Source organism: Lactuca serriola, chromosome 3 (assembly GCF_051521515.1).
Source record: "Lactuca serriola cultivar US96UC23 chromosome 3, Lser_US96UC23_V15, whole genome shotgun sequence".
In the NCBI taxonomy this organism is placed as follows: domain Eukaryota; kingdom Viridiplantae; phylum Streptophyta; class Magnoliopsida; order Asterales; family Asteraceae; genus Lactuca; species Lactuca serriola.
In genome coordinates this window covers 214839881-214866193 of record NC_136410.1, presented here as the reverse complement: position 1 = coordinate 214866193, position 26313 = coordinate 214839881, and the positions used below count along the sequence as shown (strand labels likewise).

The window sequence follows — 26313 nt, the reverse complement described above, 5'->3', positions numbered from 1 at the left end:
GACATAAGGTCTATTGGGAAAGACAAGTCATTTAACGTAAGGGTACATCCTATGTATATATCATTGGTGGATTCGGATTTCCCATTAGCCATTTCTACTGTGAAGGTTTTATTTAGTGGTTGGGAGTTCTGATTTAGTAGATGTTTAAAGTTATAGATCACGAAGCTCCTCTCGGCACCACAATCAAAAAGAATGCATGCATAAGTATTGTTGAGAAGGAACGTACCCGTGACCACAACAGGGTCTGCCACCGCTTCTTCGTGACCTAGTGCTAGAATTCTCCCAACCCCACCGGCATTTCCAGCTTTTGGACAATCTTTCTTGAAATGCCCCACATCACCGCATTGGTAGCATGTTCGACTTACTCCAGCGGCAGGTACTTGGTTAAGGGCTTGAGGTGGTGTTCTACAGAATCGGGCAGTATGCCCTACCGTGTTGCAGTTACGACACTGCATTTCAGGGCAATTTCCAGTGTGGTGAAAATTGCACTTGTTGCATTTAGGGAGGCTACCGGCATAGGGCTTAGTTGGTGCTAAGTAGTTAGGGGCAACAGCAGGTGCAGTAGTAGGTATGGTAGCAGGCACATTAGTATCATGGACTGCCACTATTTGTTGCTTCTTTGAAGGCTCTAGAGGAGATTTTCCCTTCCTTTTGTTCCAACCCTTCTTCTTGCTGTTGTTGTTGTTCTCCCTAGGTTGTTCTGGCGCAGTAACCATAGAGTTTTGACGGTTTCCGTGGTCAATAAGTGACTGTGCCAGTTCCTTGCAACTGTCAAAAGTGACAGGTTTAGATGCAATGACACTTGCTTGTATCTGGGGCGACAGTCCCCAAATATACCTTTCAATCTTTTTGCTCTCTGGAGCAACCATCTCCGGACACAGAATCGCCAAGTCACAGAATCGATTCATGTAAGTCGTTATGTCGGCACCGGCCATAGTAATACCCCAGAGTTCTTGTTCCAGTTTCTGAATTTCCCCTCGTGGGCAGTATTCCCGCATCAACATGGTTTTTAGGTTCTCCCAGCTTATAGTATTAGCCATTACCAAAGTTAGTGACTTAACATGGCCATTCCACTATGTTAGGGCCCTATCTAAGAAAGTAAAGGCAGCAAATTTAACTTTGCTACCCTCTAGACAGGAGCAGATTTCAAAGACTGCTTCTATCTTCTCAATCCACTGCCTTAAAACCATCACTCCTCCAGTTCCATTAAAGGTCCTGGGTTTGGCATTCGAGAAGTCTTTATAAGTGCACTCTCTCAAGTGCTCATGACCCTCGACAAGGTTAGAAGGACGTGGACCAGCTCCCGACCCACTAGCACCAGGAGTATTGATATGAGATAAGGCAGCCACTATAGCTGCCGTGACTGCTACTTGGAACATGGCAGCATTGAATTGAGGGGGTGGTGGTGGAGGTGGTGGAGGTGCTTCTGTTTCATTGTTATGTCTTGGATTCCTACGAGGAGGCATCTTTTTCTATAAAAGTCAATAGATAAAAAGATGGTGAGATATCAAGAATGAATATGAATTTGATATCTCTGAACTTAAACACTTAATTCAACAAGAATATTGTAAAGATTTGAAAATGGATGTCCATTGCAAGTACAACTTGCAACTGGATAGATTAAAATGAAGTGGTTATTTTTCAAAGAGTATGAAAGTACATGTCGATTGTATTGGTATATTAAGTATATGTAGTTTGGATACTTAACCCTAAAGTAGGTCTTTAATAAACCACAATATTGTAAAAGTATCGACATCAAACCGGCCTACCGAAAATAAAAAATTTCGCGGTCGTATTTGAAAAGTATGAAAAATAACACTGAAACATATCCAATATCCCAAAACTTTGGAAATGGAATGTTTATGTAACTTGTAATAACTCTTGTTGAAGTAAAGTGCTTATTATTTTATTGATACTTGATTTATACATCTCCTGAAAGTAGTCTATATATTCAGTATATTAAACTAGAAAGTAGTGTAACACTACTTGCGGCGGTTGCTACGACAGTTACTGGGTTCCGCTTCGTCTTGCGATTTCCAGCGCCTTTTTTGGGCAGCTTGATGCTCCCTCAGTCCTATGATCTCTGATTCGGCAACATTAAGTTGCCTTTGAAGGGCCTCAGTATGGTGTTGGGTATCATCTTGCATCTCGTCAAGACGAAGGATATCGGCAGCGTTAGCCTGTGCAGCCGCATTCACTTCTAGGATACGATTTATTGACATCCTTGATTGATTGAATTATCGGGAAATTCGGTTCACAATAACTAGAAGAGCTCTGTCGGCTGTTCCTCCTTTTGAGACGTTATAGAAACCCCGTTCCATTTCGTAGGGAGGGCGTTAGCCGTCTTGTCGACTCCAATGGTTTATGTATTGGCCCCACTCGAGGTATGGGTATTGCTTCCTCTTGTCTCGGGGGACGTATCCCTGGGTTGCAAACTTGTGGCTCTGTATCTGTACCGCTTGATTCGCTGTCCTCAAATGGTTCTTCATCTGAGTCTTCTTCTGGATCTTCCTCCGGATCTTCCACTATCTATCCTTGATTGCCATGATTTGGAAAATAAGGGTCCCCTGGTAGATGATGTCTTGCCATTGTGTCTGTACGAGAAGAAGGTTATGAGAAATGCCTGAAAAGAAAACTAAAGCATATCGATGTTTATAATGTTCTTATAGTATTTTATGTTCTGTTCTTAGTGTTTCTTCGGTAATTGGTAAGTTTTAGACATGTCACAACACTACTATTACTCCCAAACACATGTTGGTCATATTTGAAATCAATATAGTTGATCAGGCTATATTAATTCTAGATATGATTACATAACTGCCCAGGTTTAACTGTAATGTTCAACATCCAAATACTCTTAAGTTATTATGACTATGTACTTGTAGGTATGAGGGTTAGTATACTTCTTTTAAAAAATACTTAGAATTCTTAAAAGTATACTTGTAGTAAGAGCTCTCAGCCCCACTGTATTTATAGTTTGTATATCTTTTATGGATTGATATACTGAGTTCGCTATAAACAATGCTCTGATACCAATCTGTCACACCCCCAAACCAGACGGCGGAAACGTCCGGGGGTGGAGGACTTCACTTGTAGTATCACAACACATGTATCATAGTAATCAAAGCACAAACAACCATTGTATTTAAAAGTATAATATTTACATGTGTTCAATCATTGTATATTGAAACCAAAATAGTATTACAAAAGAAGAAGATAAGACTCCTAATGGCTCCATCTTCTCAAAAAGCTCGGGGAGTACCTGTTATTATTTCCCTGATAATACAAGTAATTTGAAAAGAGAGTATCAACAATAAGTTGAGTGAGTACATAAGTCTTTATGTTTGAGTGGGTGTCTTTGTATTTTGAATATGAAAACACTTCTAGAAAATCCCATATTTTCTGTGGTTTGTGAAAAGTAGTTTTATTCCCATAAAACCGTCTTATTTGTAAACCATTGTATTTGTAAAACTTGTATTTGAGAGTGTGCCTAGCTTCACCAGGTGTTATCGAAAACCATAGTATAGCATTGTACTTTGCATTTTGTAAACTTGTACTTTGAAGATATACTTACGTTTAGTTGTTTATACACTAACGTGTTGTTAATATCTTTTTAACGAGTTATTATAACCATACTAAGACATGAACGCCTGAAACAAACGCCTGATGAGCGCTTAAACTGTTGATAACAATTGCCACTCATTGGCCTGTATGCCTGACTGTAGCTAGCAGCCTGAGTGCGGGGTTGTCAATCCCGATATAGATCTACACACAACTTGTTTCGATCCCCGGACTGGAGATTCTGGTTATAATGTCAGGGATTTACTTTGGTTGTCTAAACTGAATTAAACAACCTGAATTGAATGTCTCATAAAAAGCATATAAACGTTACATGTATATTAGTTATGAAAACCCAATCATTCTGAAATAAATGATTGACAGTATGTTCTTGACTTAGTATCCAGAACATGTATTTGATAAGTGTAAACCCTTGATTTGTTTTGAATTAAAACCCTTGTAGCTTGTAAAACAGTGTATTCATATGAATTATAGCTCTATGTATCATAAATTATACCTATTATAATTTATACGTACTTTAGGAACTGGTAAATAACTATTTTTACATGTAATCCTTTGCTCAACGTATAACAAAGGTTAATTAAACTGATGAAATAACTTTTATATTTATATACATATACAATTTTATATATAGGTAAAATTTAAACGACCTTCGGACAAATAACGGGTACTATAAGTCCACATCCAAACAAGGAAAAGGACCTAGAATGAATTATTAGTCCTAAGCCTTTTAAATCTTATTTATATTAAATTATATATACAAATATGTATATTTGGGAAAAATATAAGTTTATAAAAGAGTTCAATATTTGAAGTATTTTTGATGCTTTAAAATCATTTTATCGTGATTTGAAATCATTTATCTATAACACAAAGTTCTTGCGTTATACTTGTATTTCCCCCCTTAAAACAGTAGAAATTATGAAAATACGGGGGTATGAACTCAATTGATCGGTGGTAATTCGGATAGAGTTTCGTTTCACGAAAAGGAGTTTATTTGTCGAGAAACCGGCTCAAATCGGGCAGAGTTTTGACAGGAGAGAGGATGAATTCTCGAGAATTTCGGGGCTTCACGGATTACTTCGGGCTCGAGTCTTTATACCGGGGCTTTAGGGGTTGTATATGAGCTTAAGGGAGTGGAAAATGTGAAAGAGTGAAATTTAGGGTGAAAAAGTGAAATAATTCGGAAACCCTCGCATACTATATATAGCCCGTAGGCTCGGACCCGAAGCTTATGCGTGGCTATGCGAGGCTGACACTTTGCGAAGGGAAGCAGCTTCGGTTCGGAGGTGGTAGGCTCATATTGGTCTAACCCTCGGTCCAATAAAAAGAAGCCACGTGTGAAGGGGGTATCCGAGGAGGGTGCGAGGGGCGTGTGAGGAGCATGCGAGGGGTGTGCGAGGGGCGTCTCCGGGGTGTCTCCTGCAAAGTTGTCCGAGTAGGATTGGACCGCAGAGTTGGCCGAATCAGAAGGTGACATGCGAGACATCGGTTTACTCAGCAGCCGACATGTGGACCCCTCGCATGCGAGGGTGACGTGGCAGTCACTGTTCATGTGAATTTTCCCGGTTTTTGGTATTTTTTTTTTTTTTGCCAAAACTTGTAAAATTCATAACTTTTGCATACGAACTCCGTTTTTGACGTTCTTTATATGCACGCGTAGCTAAAGTTATATTCTACGACTTTCGTTTAGACTTCGTCGGCTAATTTTGAATTTATTTTTAATATTATTATTTTAAACAGACCGGGACGTGAATCCGTGATAAATTCATAACTTCTTCTTACGACATCCATTTTTGTCTGTCTTTTTACCGTTGTACTACTAATGATGAGACCTTCAATTCTCGTTTAGGTTGTGTCGGCTAAAAACCACTCGATCTTTATTTCGAGTTTTTAGCTGTACACTGCTATACTGAAACTTCAAAAAATCATAACTTCCTCATACGAAGTCAGATTTTGGCGTTCTTTTTATGAAAGTTCTCGGTTTAACATAAAATATAACTTTCATTTAGATTGTTAAGGCTAGAAAGCCTTTTATCAAAAAATCAGCACTGAACAGTGTTTTGCCGGTTTTGTCGCCGATTTTCGATTGGTCATAACTTCTTCGTTATAACTCGGATTTTAGTGTTCTTTATATTTTTGGAAACCTTTTTACAATCTCTATCACTTGGTTCAACCCAATTGAGATTATTTAATAATTTATTTTTGAGGCTCAATTATGTAAATATACATAGTATGCGAAAATTTCTCTTTATTTAATTAAAAAGAAGAACAATTTGACCTACACTATTACATAAGTTTGAAATAACGGTTTGTTACAAGTAGGCTCAATTCAGGTGTTTGGAATTTCCACTGTTTACTAATAACAAGTGCAAGACAAAAGAAAAAGGAAGCGCAGAGACAAAAAGGAACAGTTGATGAACAGTAGATTGAAGAAAAGAAAACCCATCCCTGATAAGGGAATTCTTAAATTCAAAGAGGGATATTCGAAAAGTTACAATGATGAAACCTCCTGTGCAATCGACTTTGTCACATGAACTGCCGAATATCCGTCTTGAGCATGCACATGTACCGAGTCATCTGAGCCTCCTCCAAAGCATCAAACTCATGGCAGAAAATAGGTGTCTCAGTAAACATCTTGGTGATCTTCGTTACTGACTTAGTTGTCTAACCCAGATCCAAGTACAACTATGACAGTCTCTCCTTCTCCACCATGGGAACATATCTCGTATGGAACATCTCCGAGAACTGCTCCCATGTAACAGCAGCCCTCTTCTCAGGAGTATAAGAACCATTCCCCAATCTCCACCAATCCTTTGCCCCTAACCGAAGAAGATTTATGGCTCACTTAACCTTCTGGTCATTTGGGCAAGAACATGTGAAGAAAAACCCTCCACATCAGATAGCCACTTCATCGCCATAATTGGGTCCTCCCCTGAAACCCCTCAGCAGCAAAAGCCATGGTAACTGCATCGACAACAACCTCAGAAAAGGCAGCATAACGGTCATCAAATATATCATCATAGTAGTCTTGATAGAACCAAACATCAAATATATCAATCATAGCAATATTGATGACCGTTATGATACCTTGGAAAAGGCAACATAACGATTATTAAATATTGTTGGGTTTTGAGCATTATAACACTCCTAAGTGTACATGCAACGCTAAATACCGTGGATCTATATTCTACTCTATTATACATGAAAATATGAATATTCCAAGGTATTACCCTATCTAGCAAACAATCTTTTGATACTTGTGAAATATAACAAGTTAGAATACATACCTCTTGATGTAGCTTGACTCCATGAAGCTCGAGAGCCTAGTGCCCCAAGTGTGACACCTCAAATAGTTCACACTGCATCACCAACACATGGAATAACCATGAGAAGAAGACACTCATGCTCAAATCGGTTAGCCCTCATATATGTATCACTAGTGCCAATTTCTTGAGCTAATGGGGTCCTTATATAGTGTGCACATTAGGGTTACACCATGTAACCCATGACTTTACCCATTCCTTATGCTCCATGGGTTTTAACACCATGGAGTATCCATGGATCACCACATGGGTTAAACCCAACATAAGGAATCATGGATCATAAGCCCACATATATAAGAATGAATGATATACACAATAAATCCCCATATATTTAATTAGTCTCTTTTTTATCACTAAATTAAGTCCAAGTTAATTCTTGATCAATACTAATTAAATAACATGATTTCATATTAATATATTAGAACTTATAATATATTAATATGTCACAAATGTCCTCTCCTCACAAACGGTCTATCCAAATGTTCCAATGCCATGACACCTAAATGGACCATGCCAAGTCGGTTCAAGTACATACCAATTATAGTTATCGACTTAGACACTAATCCAACAGTCTCCCACTTGGATAAGTCTAAAACTATTATTGCGTATGACTTTAAAAACCAACGGGAAATCGTAGCTCTCAAAAGCCGCTGTCGAACTCTGACCTTGTCGATGAACTCTAACCTCTGTCAATGACTAGTCCATTAGATAAGGGATCATATATTCCTCCATTCTAGATATCATATGGACGGATACATGAATTATAATCATTCTCTCTGTCCATTTGTTGTTTCCTGATTTCCGATTTATGATGACCGACTAATTGAACAAATCACATTAGTCCTAGCTTCGCCAAGCACTTCGGGGTGTCATCACTAAATCATCGAGGAGCCCACAAATATCGCTTTTATTCCGAAGGTAAAAGGAATGGATAAACATCGAATCATATGGCTTGTTCTACTACTTGTTGAATCATACACAAAGGCACGTTTTATAACATCGAGTTACCAATGCGTTTTCATGTAATAAATGTATAACCAACTAATAGTAACAACTCATATCTATAGGTTTGAAGAATATAAGATATTATCGTCTCATGATCACTCGTGATAAAATCCATGAAGTGATTCAAATGAGCATGGGTTGAAGCCAATACTCAGAACTAATGAGCACTCATGACTGTTGTAGCACCACTTTGTCCCACATCTTAGACCTATACAAGCCAACCCATGACAGTCTTGATTCATATCTACTTCCATCATGTCACACCCCCAAACCATAATGGCGGAAACGTTCGGGGGCAGAGGACGTCATATTCAGTATCATAACAGTTCATAGTAAGGCAAGTACACACCACCATATATATAAAAAGGTTTCAAAATGTTTACATAATTGTATTTGTTACGTATTCAAAAGATAATGACATAAACATCTTTCAAAAGAAGTAATTAACGTCGGAGCATGAATCCCCAAAAGTGTGTTTCCAAACCTGCATAGAGGTTCCCTGAGAATACAAGTTATTTCAAAGAAAATGTGTCAAGATTTAAGTTGGTGAGTTCATATGCGGTTTTGAGAAAAGGTATGTCATTCCAAAGTTCGTGCGTTTTTCCAAGAAAATCCCTTATTTTCTTATAAAAGTAAGAAATGCATATGAATGTTCGCGTTGTGAATTGTAAATAGTTGTACCAGGAAAATCCCTTATTTTCCAATTAGTTGATTGTTTTAGATGCAGGAAAATCCCTTATTTTCCTAACGTAATAGGCAGTCTCTAATGTCCAAGACTGAAAATCGCAAGCAACCGACGTGCTTAAAGGTTGAGGCATGGTTTTATATAATAAAGCTATTAGAAGATCACACTTGTTAGATGATAAATATTTTTAATAACTACTCCATCATAAAAATCAGGATACCATAATAATTGTCTATCCGGTGAGTTTTATAACCATACTAAACATAATATGTCTGTGGCGACGGTCTTCAGGCGTCGAAACGTTTATGACAAACTGTCACTAAAAGGACTGTGGCTAACAGTCAGGGTGTGGGATCATGACTTCCCGTATAGATCTATACACATTTGACACGCTCTCCAAACGGGAGACTCTGGTTATAATAGACAGGACTTTAAGTTGTACCTTTTCGCAAGAAGGTAGCGTTGAAGATGTAATTGTCTCACGGATTTTCAACTAAGTCTGTATTAAAGTGATAGTTTTGTATACAATGTTTGACAAAGCATAAATCATAAGTTCTTTGAATGCATAAAATGGTTTAACAAGGATGGCTACCGTGGATACTATGCATTTGTAATAGTCTAATGCATGCAAAGCATAACAAAAGTTTTCACGTTTACACTCGGGAGTAACCGAGTGTTTACTTGTATTCTCCCCCGAAATGTATTAAAAGTACATTATAAAGTGTTTGAAGGTGTATAAAAGGGGTATGAACTCACTTGATTGAAGTGGTTGTTTTGAAATAGTCGAGAGAAGAATCGAGCAGAACTTCGACTAGAGAGGGTTGAAATCTCAGGATTCTCGGGGATCTCAGGAGTGTAGAAATTCTTTCGGGACTTGAGTATTAAAAACCGAGACATCAGGAAGGCTTATCGAGGTAATCACGCAGAGTAATAGCACTTAGAAGGAAAGAAATGAGCACCAAACCCGACACCCTTAAGCTTCTATTTATAGGGGCTGATCTGGGGTCTCACGTCGTGAGTTTTGGATCCTCACGTCGTGAGGCTTAGTTAGCATGATCCTCTTCGACTATTTGACATGGCTGACACTTTGGAACTCATCAATCACGAGCTCACGTCGTGAGCATAGTCCCCTCGCGTCGTGAGGCTAAGTCAGCCTCGGATTTTGTGTCCCGAACTTGTAAATTCGTAAGTTTTGTGTACGAGCTCTGATTTCAATGTTATTTATATGCACACGTAGGTATGAAAAGGCTCTACAACTCTCGTTTAGACTTCCTTGGCAAATTGTGACTTTATTTTTATTATATTATTTTTAACAGGCCGGACTTGGAAAAGTTCGTTTATATTCCATAACTCCTTCATATGATGTCCATTTTCGTTAGACTTTTGACTGTTGTACTCCTATTGTTGGGGTCTTCAACTTTCATTTAGGTTGTGTCAGCTAAAGACCGCTCGATCTCAATTTCGAGTTTTTAGCTGTCTACTGCTAGGTCAGAAACATCGAAAAATCATAAGTTCCTCATACGAAGTCAGATTGGGGCGCTCTTTTTATGTATGTTCGTGGTTTAAAGATATTTACAACTTTCATTTAGATGCCTAAGGCTAAAAACTATTTTATTGCGATTTCTCGTTTTATGCTTAACAGCGCTTTACCGGTAGCGTTACGAATCTTTGATTGGTCATAACTCCTTCGTTATAACTCGGATTTTAGCATTCTTTATATTTTTGGAAACCTTATCACGATATCTAACACATAGTGCACCCAAACAGAGTTTTTTTTTCTTTTTCGATGATATTCTTATTACTTTACAAAGAGGTTACAAGACTCAACTTTTAGTCATTACATTGACCTGAAATAACGGTTTGTTACATCATCCCCCCGTTAGAGGGAATTTCGTCCCAAAATTAATTATAAAATAAAATTTTAGGGATTAGGGAAGAGATGTGGATACTTCTGTTGCATCTGATATTCTCGCTCCCATGTGAATTCAGGTCCCCGCTTAGCATTCCAGCAGACCGTCACTATAGGTATGTGACTCTGTTTAGTTCGTTTGATTTCCCTATCAATGACCTCGACGGGTTCTTCCACAAAGTTAAGATTTTCGTTAAGTTCGATTTCGTCTAGTGGAATCACAAGAGTTTCTTCGGACAAACACTTTTTCAGGTTAGATATGTGAAACACTAGATGTACTTTGTTAAGCCCGATCGGAAGTTGAAGTCTATAAGCCACTAGAACAATCCTTGAAGTAATTTAGAAGGGTCCAATGTACCTTGGATTTAGTTTTCCACGGTTCCCAAAGCGTATCATGCCCTTCCAGGGTGAAACCTTCCGAGGGTTTTCGTCTTTTGTTGGCATAGCTCTTTTGCCTATCCCTCGAGGCTTTCAGACATTCTCGAATTTGAACGATCTTTCAGTTGTTTCTCTAATGATCTCCGGACCAGTGAGAGTGCCATCAGGGACTAGACCTTTTGCCAACTGCATGTCGCCTACTTCTGCCCAACACAGAGGTGATCTGCACTTACGGCCGTAAAGGGCTTCAAACGGAGCAGTCTTGATACTAGTATGATAACTGTGGTTATAAGAGAACTCGACTAATGGTAATTGAACATCCCACGCTTTACCAAAGTTGATTACACATGCTCATAACATGTCTTCTAGGGTTTGGATCGTTCTCTCACTCTGTCCGTCAGTTTGCGGGTGATAGGACGTACTCATATCCAACCTTGCTCCCATGGATTTTTGCAATGATTGCTAGAATCTGGAAGTGAATCTACTGTCTCTGTCCGAGATGATAGGCATCGACATTCCATGTAGTCGCACGATCTCTCAGATGTAGGTTCTCGTTAGTTTTTCCATCTTATCAGTTTCCTTGATCAGTAAGAAATGAGCAGACCTGGTTAGTCTGTCGACGATCACCCAAATGGTGTCGTGACCACCCTGAGTCTTGGGTAGTTTTGTTATGAAGTCCATGGAAATCTGTTCCCATTTCCACTCAGGTATTTCGGGTTGATGGAGTAGACTTGAGGGCTTTTGGTGTTCTACTTTTATCTTGGCGCAAGTCAAGCACTTGCTCACATAGATAGCAATTTCTGCTTTCATGTTTGGCCACCAGTAGAGTTATTTGAGATCCAGATACATCTTATCTGAACCTGGGTGTACGGAGTATGGGGTCTTGTGTGCTTCGTTCATAACTATCTCTCTGAACCAACCAAACTTTGGTGTCCAGATTCGGTCCATGAGGTAGCGCACTCCATCTCCCTTGATTTCTAGATTCTTGTCCATCCTCTAAGGGTTTCACCTGTCACATTTTCAGGTTTCAAGGCTTCTATTTGAGCTTCCTTGATTTGCGTCTACAGATGGGAATGGATCGAAATGGTTAATGACTTCACTGTTCGACCAGAGTACTCCTTACGACTAAGGGCATCAGCCATTACATTCGCCTTTCCCAGATGGTATCGAATTTCACATTCGTAGTTGTTGAGCAATTCGACCCAACGTCGTTGTCTCATGTTCAACTCCTTCAGGTCGATTATGTGTTGGAGGCTCTTGTGGTCCGTAAATATGGTGCACTTGGTACCGTAAAGGTAGTGCCTCCAAATTTTTAGAGCGAAGACCACAGCTCCAATTTCTAAGTCGTGCGTGGTGTAGTTGACTTCGTGTGTTTTTAGTTGTCGTGAGGCATACACAATAACCTTTCCTCGCTGCATTAGCAAACATCCCAACCCTTGGTTCGAATCATCGCAATACACCACAAAATCCTCGACCCCTTTGGAAGAGAAAGAATGGGTGGACTACATAGGGCCTGTTTCAGGGTTTGAAATGCAGCATCTTTCTATTCTCCCCAGTTGTAGGTCACACCCTTCTGAGTTAGGGAGGTAAGAGGCTTTGCGATGCTGGAGAACTTCTAAATGAACCTTCGATAATAACCAACGAGGCCTAGAAATTGGCGAATCTCCGTTTGTGTAGTTGTTGCAGACCAGTTTTCGATAGCCTTGATCTTAGATGGGTCCACGTGGATTCCTTCTTTGCTGATCACGTGACCTAGAAAGTCCACCTTCCTAATCCAAAACTCGCATTTTGAGAACTTTGCATAATGTCTCTCAGCTCGTAATGTCTCTAAGACTTGTCTCAGATGTTGGCCATGCTCTTCTTTACTCTTTGAATAAATGAGTATCTCGTCTATGAATACTATCACAAATTTATCCAAGAATGGGCGACACACTCGATTCATTAAGTTCATGAATACGGCAGGGGCATTGGTTAGTCCGAACAGCATCACCACAAACTCGTAATGCCCGTATCTTGTTCGGAAGGCCTTCTTGGGAATATCACTCTCCAGGACTCGCAGCTGGTGATATCCCGATCTTAGATTGATCTTGTAGAAGTAGATGGCTCCTTGGAGTTGGTAGAATAAGTCGTCGATTCGTGGTTGAGGATATCGGTTCTTGATGGTAAGTTTGTTAAGTTCTCGATAGTCGATGCACATCCTAAATGATCCATCCTTCTTTTTCACAAATAACACTGTGCTCCCCACGGCGAGAAGCTCGGCCTGATGATTCCTTTGCTGAGTAGTTCATTCAGTTGGCTGGATATCTCCTGCATCATCCGTTGGGGCTAATCGATAGGGCGCTTTGGCTGCTGGAGTAGCTCCGGGAATCAGATCGACTCTGAATTGTACTTGTCTTGCGGGTGGTATTCTTGGAAGATCTCGGGAAAAACATCGGGAAATTCGCATACGTCAGGCACGCTCTTGATGTCCTGGACTTCAGGTTTACATCCACGACATGTGCTAAAAATGCATGACATTCCTTGCGTAGGTACTTATGAGCTTGGATACACGAGATAATACGAAGAGTGGTACTGGGTTTGTTGCCATAGATTATGAGGGTTTCGCCGGTTTGCAGATTAAGGCGAACGACCTTATCATAACATAAAATGTCCGCATGATGAGAACTTAGCTAGTCCATGCCAATGATGACATCGAAACTCTTAATCGAGACTGGCATGAGGCTGATTGGAAAGGGATTATAGTTTAGAGTTAGGGTAAAGTTTAAGTGTATCTCTTTAGTGCCTTCTGTTTTACCGTTGTCCATTTCTACTATAAACGGTTCACTTAATGAATGGAGTGTTTGTTTCAATAAGCCTTAGTTCACTATAAACAAGGGCTCTGATACCAATCTGTCACACCCCGAAACCGAAGGTGAAATCGTTCTGGAGCGGAGGTGACTTCATGTTGAGTATCATAACCAATGTACATAGTAAGCAAAGTAAACAATCATTACATTACATACGAAATTTACAATTGTTTGAAAACCAAGTGTTACAAGTGTTATACATATACATATATGAACAAAAGTAAAGACGTGTCTTCTACGTACTCCGTCTTCACCAAAAGGATCGTTGGGTACCTGTCTAATGCGGACCTGAGAATACAAGCAGTTTGAAAATCAGCATAAAGCTGGTGAGTTCATAAGTGGTTTTGTTTTCTGAAAAATGAACAAGTTTCCTTTCGGTTTCTGAAAAAGTTACGAATCCAATAAAATCCCATATTTTCTTATATGTAAAGTTTGGTTATCTGTTTTGTTACACAAATTTGGTTATGAACAACTGTTATCCCAGGAAAATCCCATATTTTCCTAAAAGTTGGTTACCGAACTAAAATGTAATGTAAAATATGTATTTTGAAAACCTGGTTATCCTTGTGAAGTGTATTAGTTTTATCATGTATATAAAACTAATAACTATAAAGTAAACTAGTTACTAACCCATTATTACTAACAAGTAAATCTCTGTTATCCAAATTGCGAGTTCCATAACCATACGATAGACTAAAAAATGGCAATAAGTAGTCCATTATCCATTTATGACTTTCGTCACCCTTGTACCTTTCGGTTCGGCTGTAGCTAGCAGCCAGGTGCGGGGTTGTCAGCCCCGTATAGATCTATACACTCAAGTCACGCTCCCTATCTAAGAGATTTTGGTTACAGGGGCGGTCCTCCACTCGCGTATCTCTGTGGAGTGTTTTCGAGCACGTGTCTCCAACTTATAGGAATAACAAATTTACTAGTAATAATACAGAAAAATCTATTACAAACAGTGAATCCTCCACTCGGGTATCTCTATGGAGTGATACCTAGGGCAAATCAAACGTACCAATATGTTGCTTTTAACAATAATAATATGGAACTAATCATTTGTGAAATATAAAACATAACAGTTTATAAAGAGTTTCACAAATAGTTTGAAAACTGACTGTACAGGTTTAACGTTTGGTTAATACTGTTTTCCAATGTTAAAAGCATGTGAATATCAAATATTTTAAATGTAATAAATAGTTTAAGTACAAGATATTCTTGTACTTTTGCTTGTATTCTCCCGCTGAAAACATTGAAAAACACTAAAAAAGGGTAGGGTATGAACTCACCAAACGAGAAAACGTATCGGTTTGGATGCTAAGTGTCGGTTCGAGGCTTGATAACGCGCGAGGTTCCTATGTAATACGAAATGATATACAAATGTATCTAATTAGACTTTAAATCACTAATTAGATATGATTTTACACTCCAATACGCGAAAACACTTAAAATCAAGTGTTTGGAGTGACCCGGGTGACATCTACGGACGTATAGGGCTTAGATAATGAGTTTGCTCTTCAAGAGTAAACTCCTTATGGAGTTTTCGGCCCTATGACCATGACCACATGAGTTCACGGCCATGAACTCATGGTTGATGGGTTTTAAGGTGCTCAATGGTCAAATATCACTTGGGGAAAGTTGCTAGGATTTAATCTAAGGCATAGGAAGGAGTTAAACCACCAAAGGAACCATCAAAAGGAGTTTACAGCCGTAAGCTCCTATACCTTCCTTCTATTAAGGATTTGGTGGCCTTAGATCAATCACATATGATTAAAACTAATTTTACAAGCCTTGGAATGGATTTAAGACATCATTTAGCCATGATATTGGAGTTTACGGCCCCAGAAGCCATCCTTGGGGGGTTTACGGTCGTAAGATCCTATGGAGGTAGTTTTCATCATGTTTAAGTCCCCTAAATCGATTGTGGTTGCTTCTAGACTTTAATCCAAGGCTTAGGAGGTGTTTAAATGGCATTTTAACACCTTAAAAGGAGTTTCCTGCCCATGATATGGAGTTTACGGCACAATCATGATCTTGGGCAGTAAACTCATGTTTAATCCCCAAATGTTGAGTTCAAGGTGTTCCAAGTCCATTCCATTAAGTCTTTAAGTAATTTCTAAGCTCCAAATGTGATTTGGGAGGGTTTTTGGGCTCCAAAACCCAACTTATATGTGTTCACGGCCCATGAGTGTTCCAGGGCCGTAAACACATGTTTATGGTCCATTTTCATAGTTTGAACATAGATTTGGAAGCTGAAAAGGTTCTACTACAAGTTAGGATGATTACCTTGATGATTTGGAGCTTGAATTTGGATGATTTTGGCCAAGAAATGAGTTGTAGAGAGAGAGAGAGATTATTGAGAGAGGGTGAAAAATATTCAAATGAAGTCAGTTGAGCTTTATATATGGTTCAAGTTTTGGACACGGTGGAATTCTACCCGATACTGACGTTATACGATGCTTTTGGTCACACCCGATAAAGTTGTCGTAACCCGATATGGTCGAAACTAAAATTTTTCTAATTGTTAATTTGGAATATTTTCTTAAGTTATTAACGTGTTTGAGCACCCATTAAGTCATAATAAACGACTCAAATTTAATGACTTAATTTAATAACGAAACGGAAACAATTCGAAAACGACGAATTTTATTGACGGAACGGGTTACAATGACGGAAAGAATTTCAGGTTGTCATATTATCCCCCCGTTAGAGGGAATTTCGTCGCGAAATTCAAGATTAAGATAGAAATCATGGATTTGAAAAGAGATGTGGATACTTCTTTTTCATCGAGTCTTCGCGCTCCCAAGTTAATTCCGGTCCCCGCTTGGCATTCCAGCGAACCTTCACTATCGGGATGCGGCTTAGCTTCGTACGTTTGATCTCTCGATCCATGATTTCGACTGGTTCCTCCACGAAGTTTAGGTTTTCGTTGATCTCGATTTCATCAAGAGGAATTACTAGGGTTTCATCGAATAAACACTTTTTAAGGTTCGAGACGTGACAGATGGGATGGATGATACAAAGCTCTTGAGGTAGTTGAAGTTTATAAGCTACAGGACCGATCCTGGCGAGGATCTCGATAGGTCCGATGTACCTTGGGTTAATCTTCCCACACTTTCCAAAGCATACCATGCCTTTCCAGGGAAAGACCTTCAACAGGACACGGTCTCCAACCTGGAAATCCAGAGGTTTCCGTCGTATATCGGCGTAACTCTTCTGTCTTTCTCGTGAAGATTTCAATCGTTCCCGGATTTGGATGATCTTTTTGGTAGTTTCGCAGATAATTTTAGGACCAGTGAGAGCACTGTCGGGGAATCGACTCTTGGCTAGTTGCATGTCTCCTACCTCGGCCCAGCATAGAGGGGATCTGCACTTGCGACCGTAAAGGGCCTCGAATGGAGCAGCCTTGATATTGGTGTGGTAACTGTTGTTATATGAGAACTCTATCAAAGGCAGATGTGTGTCCCACAACTTTCCGAAATCAATGACGCATGCTCTAAGCATGTCTTCCAAGGTTTGGATAGTTCTCTCACTCTGTCCGTCGATCTGAGGATGATAATCCGTGCTCATGTTTAGTTTAGTTCCAAGAGCCTTCTGAAGAGACTGCCAAAATCTTGAGGTAAACCTGCTATCTCGGTCGGAGATAATGGACGCAGGCACACCGTGCAGTCGGACTACCTCCTTGATGTATATCCGCGCGAGTCTTTCCATCTTGAATGATTCTTTGATCGGAATGAAGTGAGCGGATTTTGTCAAATGATCGACAATTACCCAAATGGTATCGTACCCACTCGGACATTTGGGTAACTGGGTGATGAAATCCATGGTAATCATCTCCCATTTCCACTCGGGTATCTCGGGCTGCTGGAGCAAACCCGAGGGTTTCTGGTACTCAACTTTCACCTTGGCTCAAGTCAGAAACTTGTCCACGAATGTAGCTCTCTCGGCTTTCATGTTTGGCCACCAGTATTGTCTCTTGAGATCCAGGTACATCTTATCCGAACCCGGGTGAACGGAGTATCTGGTCTTGTGTGCTTCCTCCATGACAACCTCCCTGAATCCTCCGAACTTTGGAGTCCAAATTCGATCCATGAAACAGTAGACTCCGTCACCTCTGATCTCAAGCTTCTTATCCATTCCCCTCACAGCTTCGCTTGATACATTCTCTGGTTTGAGGGCTTCTAACTGGGCTTCTTTGGATTTGCATGTATAAGTGAGAATGGATAGTCATCGTCAGTGTCTTCACTTTGCGGCTTGAACTTTCTTTTCGGCTAAGGGCATCTGCCACCACATTAGCCTTGCCGAGATGGTAACGGATTTCACACTCGTAATCGCTGAGCAGCTCTACCCATCGTCGTTGCCTCATGTTTAAGTCCTTTTGATTGAAGATGTGCTGCAGGCTCTTATGGTCAGTGAAGATCGCACACTTGGTTCCGTAGAGATAATGTCTCCAAATCTTCAGTGCAAAGACTACGACACCTAACTCTAGATCGTGGGTGGTATAGTTGACCTCGTGTGCCTTTAGCTGTCTCGAGGCGTAAGCGATAAGTTTTCCTCTTTGCATAAGCACACAGCCTAAGCCCTGGTTAGATGCATCACAATAGACAACGAAGTCCTCCGTCCCTTCGGGCAGGGACAGAACAGGCGCGCTGCACAAGGCTTGCTTTAATGTTTGGAACGCAGATTCTTGCTTTTCACTCCAACAAAAGGGTACACCTTTATGTGTTAGAGTGGTTAGAGATTTGGCGATTCTGGAAAAATTCTGGATGAATCTCCGATAATAGCCGGAGAGACCCAAGAATTGACGGATTTATGTGGGTGTCTTCGGTGCCGACCAATTCTCTATCGCTTTGATCTTGCATGGATCCACGTGAATACCCTCTTCGCTTACCACATGACCGAGGAAGGTTACTTTCCGAATCCAGAATTCACACTTGGAAAATTTCGCATATAGCTTTTCGGATCTAAGGGTTTCCAACACTTACCTCAAGTGTTGTTTGTGATCTTCTTCGCTTCTGGAGTAGACAAGTATGTCGTCAATGAACACGATGACGAACTTGTCTAAGAAAGGATGACACACCCGGTTCATCAGGTCCATAAACACTTTCGGTGCGTTGGTTAGACCGAAGGGCATCACTACGAACTCGTAGTGTCCATACCGAGTCCTGAAGGCTGTTTTGGAAACATCATTCTCATGAACTTGTAGCTGATGGTACCCTGACCTAAGGTCTATCTTTGAGAAGTAGCTGGCTCCCTGAAGTTGATCGAAGAGGTCATCTATTCGTGGAAGTGGATATCGGTTTTTGACGGTTAACTTGTTCAACTCACGGTAGTCGATACACATCTGGAAGGATCCTTATTTCTTCTTTACAAAAAATACCGGAGCTCCCCAGGGTGAGGAACTCGGTCTGATGAACCCTTTGCTGAGCAACTCATTGAGCTGGCTGGATAAGTCCTGCATTTCTGCTGGAGCTAAGTGATACGGAGATTTGGCTACGGGGGTAGCTCCAGGAATTAGGTCGATGCCAAACTCAACTTGACGTTTAGGAGGAATTCCTGGGAGCTCTTCGGGAAAGACGTCAGGAAAGTTGTAGACTTCGAGGATGCTCGCGAGGTCCTTAACTTCCTATTTCTTGTTAATGACATGGGCTAGGAATGCTTGGCACTCCTTCCGCAGAAGCTTTTGAGCTTTGATGCAGGAAATGATACGAAGATTGGAGCTAAGCCTATCTCCATAGATCATGAGAGTCTGACCAGAGGGGAGGTTGAGACAGATGGCTTTTTCGTAACAATGGATATCAGCATGATTGGGACTCAACCAATCCATGCCAATGATAACATCAAAGCTCTTTATCCTGGCTGGCATAAGATCAATGGGAAAAGAATGGTCGTTCAAGGTAAGGATACAGCCTATGAAGATATCGCTAGTGTTTTCTTTCTCACCATTAGCCATCTCGACGGTAAATGTTTCGGTTAATGGTTGAGCTTTATGTTTAAGGTTATGCTTGAACGAGTGACTAACAAAGCTTCTTTCGGCACCCGAATCGAAAAGAATACTAGCATAAGAGTTTTCGAGAAGGAACGTACCCGAGACAACGGTGGGATCGGCGACTGCCTCCTCCCGTACCGTAGCTAGGACTCTCCTGATGTTATCAATTGTTTCCTTCTTGGGGCAGTTTCTCTTGAAATGCCCGACTTCTCCACAATTGTAGCAGGCCTGACCAACACCTGGTCCGGAAGATTGATTGGCTGATTGGGCTGGTGCTTTACAGAATCGAATCGTATGCCCCTTTTTACCACAATTGGTGCATGACAGTTCACGGCAGGGGCCGGGGTTATGGTGGTATTTACACTTTTCACATTGGGGAAGGTTACCAGCATACCTACTAGTAGGTGTTTGAGTTGTGGATCCCACGGCAGAAGCAGCAGCAGCAGGGATAGTAGCAGCATGGACTACTAGAGTCTGTTATTTCTTTGAGGATCCTTGAGAAGGCTGACTCTTCTTTTTCAACCAAAACTTTCTTTTCTCACCACTCCTCTTGGTCGGTTCAGGAGTAATGGTTGCTTCCTCGTGGTCATCACTGTGGTCAATCAGAGTATGGGCTAAGCTTTTGGCGCTGTCATATGTATCCGGCCTTGCAGCTAACACATTTCCTTTGGTCGGTTGGGTCAGCCACCAGATGAATCTCTCGATCTTTTTACTCTCCGGGGTAACCAATCCCGGACAGAGTAGCGTTAGGTCATCGAATCTGGAAGTGTAGGCGGCGATATCGGAACCCTTCATCTTTAGGTTCTAGAGTTCATGCTCCAGCTTTTGTATTTAGCCCTGAGGGCAGTACTCAACTAAAAGAAGTTCCTTCATGGCCTCCCAACCCACAGCATTAGCTATAGGTAGAGTTAAGGATTTGACTCGGCCGTTCCACCAAGTCAAAGCTTTATCGGTGAAGGTACAAGCGGCAAACTTCACCTTATCAGACTCCGAACAAGCACAGATTTCAAAGATAGATTAGATTTTCTCGAACCATCGGGTGAGGGAAATGACACCTCTAGTGCCATCGAAGGACGTAGGTTTCGCGTTCATGAAATCTTTATAGGAACACTCCTTTCGGTGTCCCTGGCTACCTTCCTGGTTTTGGGGCTGGGGACCACCTCCTGAACCATCGGGGTTCATTTGCGACATGGCGGCTGCTACTGCGGTAGTAACAGCTGCCTGGAACATCACAGGATCAAATTGAGGAGGAGGTGGTGGCGGAGGAGGATTGTTGTTCTTTGAGTTGGGTCTCTTTCTTGGAGGCATCATGATCTATAAAGCTCAGGAAAAAGAGGATGGTAAGTCCTCTGAATTGAATCAAGAGATATGACAGATATTGAATTCTATTAAGCGATAAAGCAGGAATGAGTGATAAATTATCACTAAAAGAATGATCTAGGAGCAACGTTGGAATGAGGATTTCTATAACGAAGTTGGCTCTAGAAATAATCCCATAGTATTTCGTGATTCGCTGCGACGATGGCTCATTGTTTGGGTATTGGATAAGTTTTAGGCATGCTGAACACTACAGTCACTCCCAAGCACATGTTGTCCGTGTCTCGAATGAATATAGTTGGCCAGGCTATATTGATCCTAGACACGACTACATAACTGCCCAGGTTTAACCGCAGCGTACAACACCCATTTACTTATGTTTTGTTCTACTTGTAGTTACGGATTTTGACGGTTAGGTATACTTATATACTTTTTGAAAATACTTATATTTTAAAGTATACTTTTAGTTCTGAGCACTTAGGCTCCTTAGTGTTTACAGTCTTATACCATGTAAGGTTTGGTATACTTAGTTCACTATAAACAGGGGCTCTGATACTAATCTGTCACACCCCGAAACCGAAGGCGGAATCGTTCCGGGGCGGAGGTGACTTCATGTTGAGTATCATAACCCATGTACATAGTAAGCAAAGTAAACAACCATTACATTACATACGAAATTTACAACTGTTTGAAAAGCAAGTGTTACAAGTGTTATACATATACATATATGAACAAAAGTAAAGACATGTCTTCTACGTACTCCGTCTTCGCGAAAAGGATCGATGGGTCCCTGTCTAATGCGGACCTGAGAATACAAGCAGTTTGAAAATCAGCGTAAAGCTGGTGAGTTCATAAGCGGTTTTGTTTTCTGAAAAATGAACAATTTTACTTTCAGTTTCTGAAAAAGTTATTAATCCAAGAAAATCCCATATTTTCTTATATGTAAAGCTTGGTTATCTGTTTTGTTACACAAATCTGGTTATGAACAACGGTTATCCCAGGAAAATTTCATATTTTCCTAAAAGTTAGTTACCGAACTAAAATGTAATGTAAAAGATGTATTCTGAAAACCTTGTTATCCTTGTGAAGTGTATTAGTTTTATCATGTATATAAAACTAATAAGTATAAAGTAAACTAGTTACTAACCCATTATTACTAATAAGTAAATCTCTGTTATCCAAATTGCGAGTTCCATAACCATACGATAGACTAAAAAATGGCAATAAGTAGTCCATTATCCATTTATGACTTTCGTCACCCTTGTACCTTTCGGTTCGGCTGTAGCTAGCAGCCAGGTGCGGGGTTGTCAGCCCCGTATAGATCTATACACTCAAGTCACGCTCCCTATCTAAGAGATTTTGGTTACAGGGGCGGTCCTCCACTCGCGTATCTCTGTGGAGTGTTTTCGAGCACGTGTCTCCAACTTATAGGAATAACAAATTTACTAGTAATAATACAGAAAAATCTATTACAAACAGTGAATCCTCCACTCGGGTATCTCTATGGAGTGATACCTAGGGCAAATCAAACGTACCAATATGTTGCTTTTAACAATAATAATATGGAACTAATCATTTGTGAAATATAAAACATAACAGTTTATAAAGAGTTTCACAAATAGTTTGAAAACTGACTGTACAGGTTTAACGTTTGGTTAATACTGTTTTCCAATGTTAAAAGCATGTGAATATCAAATATTTTAAATGTAATAAATAGTTTAAGTACAAGATATTCTTGTACTTTTGCTTGTATTCTCCCGCTGAAAACATTGAAAAACACTAAAAAAGGGTAGGGTATGAACTCACCAAACGAGAAAACGTATCGGTTTGGATGCTAAGTGTCGGTTCGAGGCTTGATAACGCGCGAGGTTCCTATGTAATACGAAATGATATACAAATGTATCTAATTAGACTTTAAATCACTAATTAGATATGATTTTACACTCCAATACGTGAAAACACTTAAAATCAAGTGTTTGGAGTGACCCGGGTGACATCTACGGACGTATAGGGATTAGATAATGAGTTTGCTCTTCAAGACTAAACTCCTTATGGAGTTTTCGCCCCTAAGACCATGACCACATGAGTTCACGGCCGTGAACTCATGGTTGATGGGTTTTAAGGTGCTTAATGGTCAAATATCACTTGGGGAAAGTTGCTAGGATTTAATCTAAGGCATAGGAAGGAGTTAAACCACCAAAGGAACCATCAAAGGGAGTTTACGGCTGTAAACTAGGAGTTTACGGCCGTAAGCTCCTATACCTTCCTTCTATTAATGATTTGGTGGCCTTAGATCAATCACATATTGATGAGTTCAAAACTCTTAGATCGTTTAGATCTTTCACAAGTACGATAAAAGAAAACTTAACAGTTTAAGAACAAAATAAGAACGAACACAAAACATAATCAAATATGAGCTTATGATTCAAAACTGAGTCACGCCTCAGCAGAGCTCGATGAAGAACTTCCACTGTAGAGGCGAGCTAGGGTTTTCAAGCTATGAAAACGAAAACAATGAAAGCCATTTTTTTTGAGTCTGCATGCATGCAACTTATATACTGAACCCTCATACAAAATAATGCATGGCTGGACAGGCCCAATACCGGCGTTTAAACTAGGCTATGGACCGAGCCCATGACACAATCCACTAGACTCAACAATCTCCCCCTTTGCGTCAAATGAGGCGAGAGATTATTTCTTCTGAGTAGGTCTCACCGTGTTTATAACTTTAAACAGTTTAGGAATAATGGCGAGAAGAGTCTGTCGGAATAGAATGTACCACCTCAGCATGTCAACGAACAACTTTTTATCAGCAGCACTGTTCTGGTCGCACCTTTGTGTGATCTTCAAGATATGCTCGAGACAAGTCATCGAGAAAAGGTGTTTGTCAGAGCGAACATACATTTTTGACCTTTGCCCCTGAGAAACATTACTGTGTGATACTTGGAATCTATCTTCCCCTTGATCATGGAATTGACATTGACAACTCTGCCCATGGGTTTGATCAATGGTCGCTTGTGTATGGCAGATTCAATTTCCTGGTCCATCTTCGCTACCTCATGTATGTAGCAAACAAGCATACGCTTGAGATGATTGATAATTGGCTGATACTCATGAGGATTTGACCAAAGAATGTTGTTGAGGAGTATCCAGTCATGGGGGTTGAGGTTCGGTAGATCAGCAAGGGAAAAATGGTGAACTGAGCCTTCGGTTCCTCTAGTCACCCTGCATTTGACATTGATAAATTTCCCTGCTGAATATGGCTTCATCACCTTGACGGTGGTTATCTTCTTTGAGCTCCAAGTCTGGTATTGAGGTTGAGCAAACTCCAAGTAAATCTCTAACAGATCCATATCTACATTCAGGTCTGGAGATGGAATAGCAGCAGTTAAGTTGAAACAGTGGAAGATGAATGCCTTTCGAGTTATTGGCATATCGAACTGCACATCTTTGGAGTTGTCAAGGCTAAATGACATTATCGGCTCAAGCCATAGAATAGCTGCTCGTCAATTGCACACCTCTGAAGCGAATCTTTTGTCCATTCAGGAAACATGGCCTTTTTCTTTTTTAGGAGCTCCGCCTCCTTTCGCTTCTGTTCTAGCTCTACTCTCTGCTTCATGGAAATTTCTTCAGTTTGTTTTTCAGAAGAGTTAACCTTTGGAACAGGCTTCTTGGGAATTTCAACGTAGACATCATCTTCGTTGTTTGTATCGTCTTCACCAATCTTCTTCTTTTTCTTATCCTTGTTACTGACCGAAGCTTCATTACCCTTCGGTTCAGCAGCTGGCTTGGAGCTAGATAGAGGAGGTTGATGTGTCTCTTGCTTCAACTCTTTCTCTCCCCCTTGTTACGGTTGGACACCAGTCACCGGAACACCCTCGATACGGCTGAGAACGTCCAGTGCCGGTCGGAGCTTGTCTGCCAAATGCCTTTGGATGGTGATAGTGACCAGTGGATTATGACCTTCAATAAGATGAAAAAGGATGGAGTGAACATATGCAGCAGAACTCTGTATAACCTCCCTTTCTGACTTGAGGTCATCAATCTCAGCATAAGCAGTTTGCAGCTTGTGTGTTTGCAATTTAAGCTGATTTGTGCGTTTGGAAAGCTCGTCCATAATTCCATATTCCATAGCTAAGTCCGCTTGCAGTTGAGTTAAGCGTTCGTTGACATTAGCATGGAATGTTTCATTTGCCTATTCAATAGCAAGGCGTGCCGCTTCAACCTTCGAGCACTCAGACTGAAGAGTCTGTTGAAGAGTCTCTACAGAAGAATTAATAGTGGCGGCATTCTTGGCAGTAGTAGCCTGCAAAGAATATAAGAACAGGTGAGCCTGGGAAACTAGTTTATCGACTTTTGTGGTCTCTTCCATGCACTCCTTTTTAGAGGAATCAACAACACAAGAGGCCTGTTGACATTGGGAAGTGGAGGCTTCAATAGCCTTGGCTGCAGCAGATAATGAGGCTGAATGCTCAGCAACAACGGAAGAGAACAGGGCCTTCAATGCGGCGTCTGAATAAGCTCTTGAGGAAGAGGAGGAATGCAGTTGATCCAGCTTGTCATTTACCGCTTTGGGATGACGTTTGGTGATAGGCTCATCGTCATCATCCTCACTTTGTACTCGGTAAGGACTAAAGTATGTGGAGTCGAACTCCAATTCCTCACCGCCCAAAATCGAGCTTTTTCTTCTGTAGAAGGTGTTGGAGATAAGGGTTTGGAAGAAGTTGGAGGTTCGGTTGTTACTGGAGGTTCGGTTGTAAAAGTAGGTTCGGTTACAGGTCGTTTGAGAATAGTGAATGTAGGTTTTGTGGTGGTGGTAGAGGTTGTATCTGTGAAAATGGGAATGGGAATGGGTTTTGAAGTGAAGGGTTGAGAGGTCGTTGTTTAAGAGATAGGAGGGATAGAAGCAGGAATTGTAACAGGTGGAGGTGAAGGAGGCAAACAATGAACCAGAATTTCTGGAGTAGGGGAGCGAGGTGGAGTATCCCCTCGACCCGAAGCCTTTTCATCAAAACTTTTGTTCACAGAGTCTGAAGATGGAGCGTTCTTCTGCCTAGGAGGAACATATTCTGAATCCGAATCGCTTGAGGATTGAAGAATAAGTCTCCTAGCAGGCTTCTTTTGCTTTTTGGCTTGAGGATTGAAGAATAAGTCTCCTAGCAGGCTTCTTCTACTTTTTGGGTTGAGGTTGAGAAGGAGCAGCTTTATCAGTTTTCCTCTTCTTGGGGATCTGCCCCTTGGATGGTTTTGTTACCGGTCCCTCCTTCTGCGATTCAGGT

At 40.7% G+C, this 26313-nt stretch overlaps 1 protein-coding gene across 1 annotated transcript in view; it reads left to right on the top strand.

Moving 5' to 3' along the window:
* LOC145096026 (uncharacterized) overlaps positions 1–24688 on the top strand; it is a 42281-nt gene extending 17593 nt beyond the window's left edge. Inside the window, exon 2 of the mRNA XM_079033810.1 lies at positions 24400–24688. Coding sequence (XP_078889936.1) covers positions 24400–24688 — 289 coding nt within the window. The remainder of the gene's footprint in view (positions 1–24399) is intronic.
* Positions 24689–26313: the final 1625 nt, after the last annotated feature.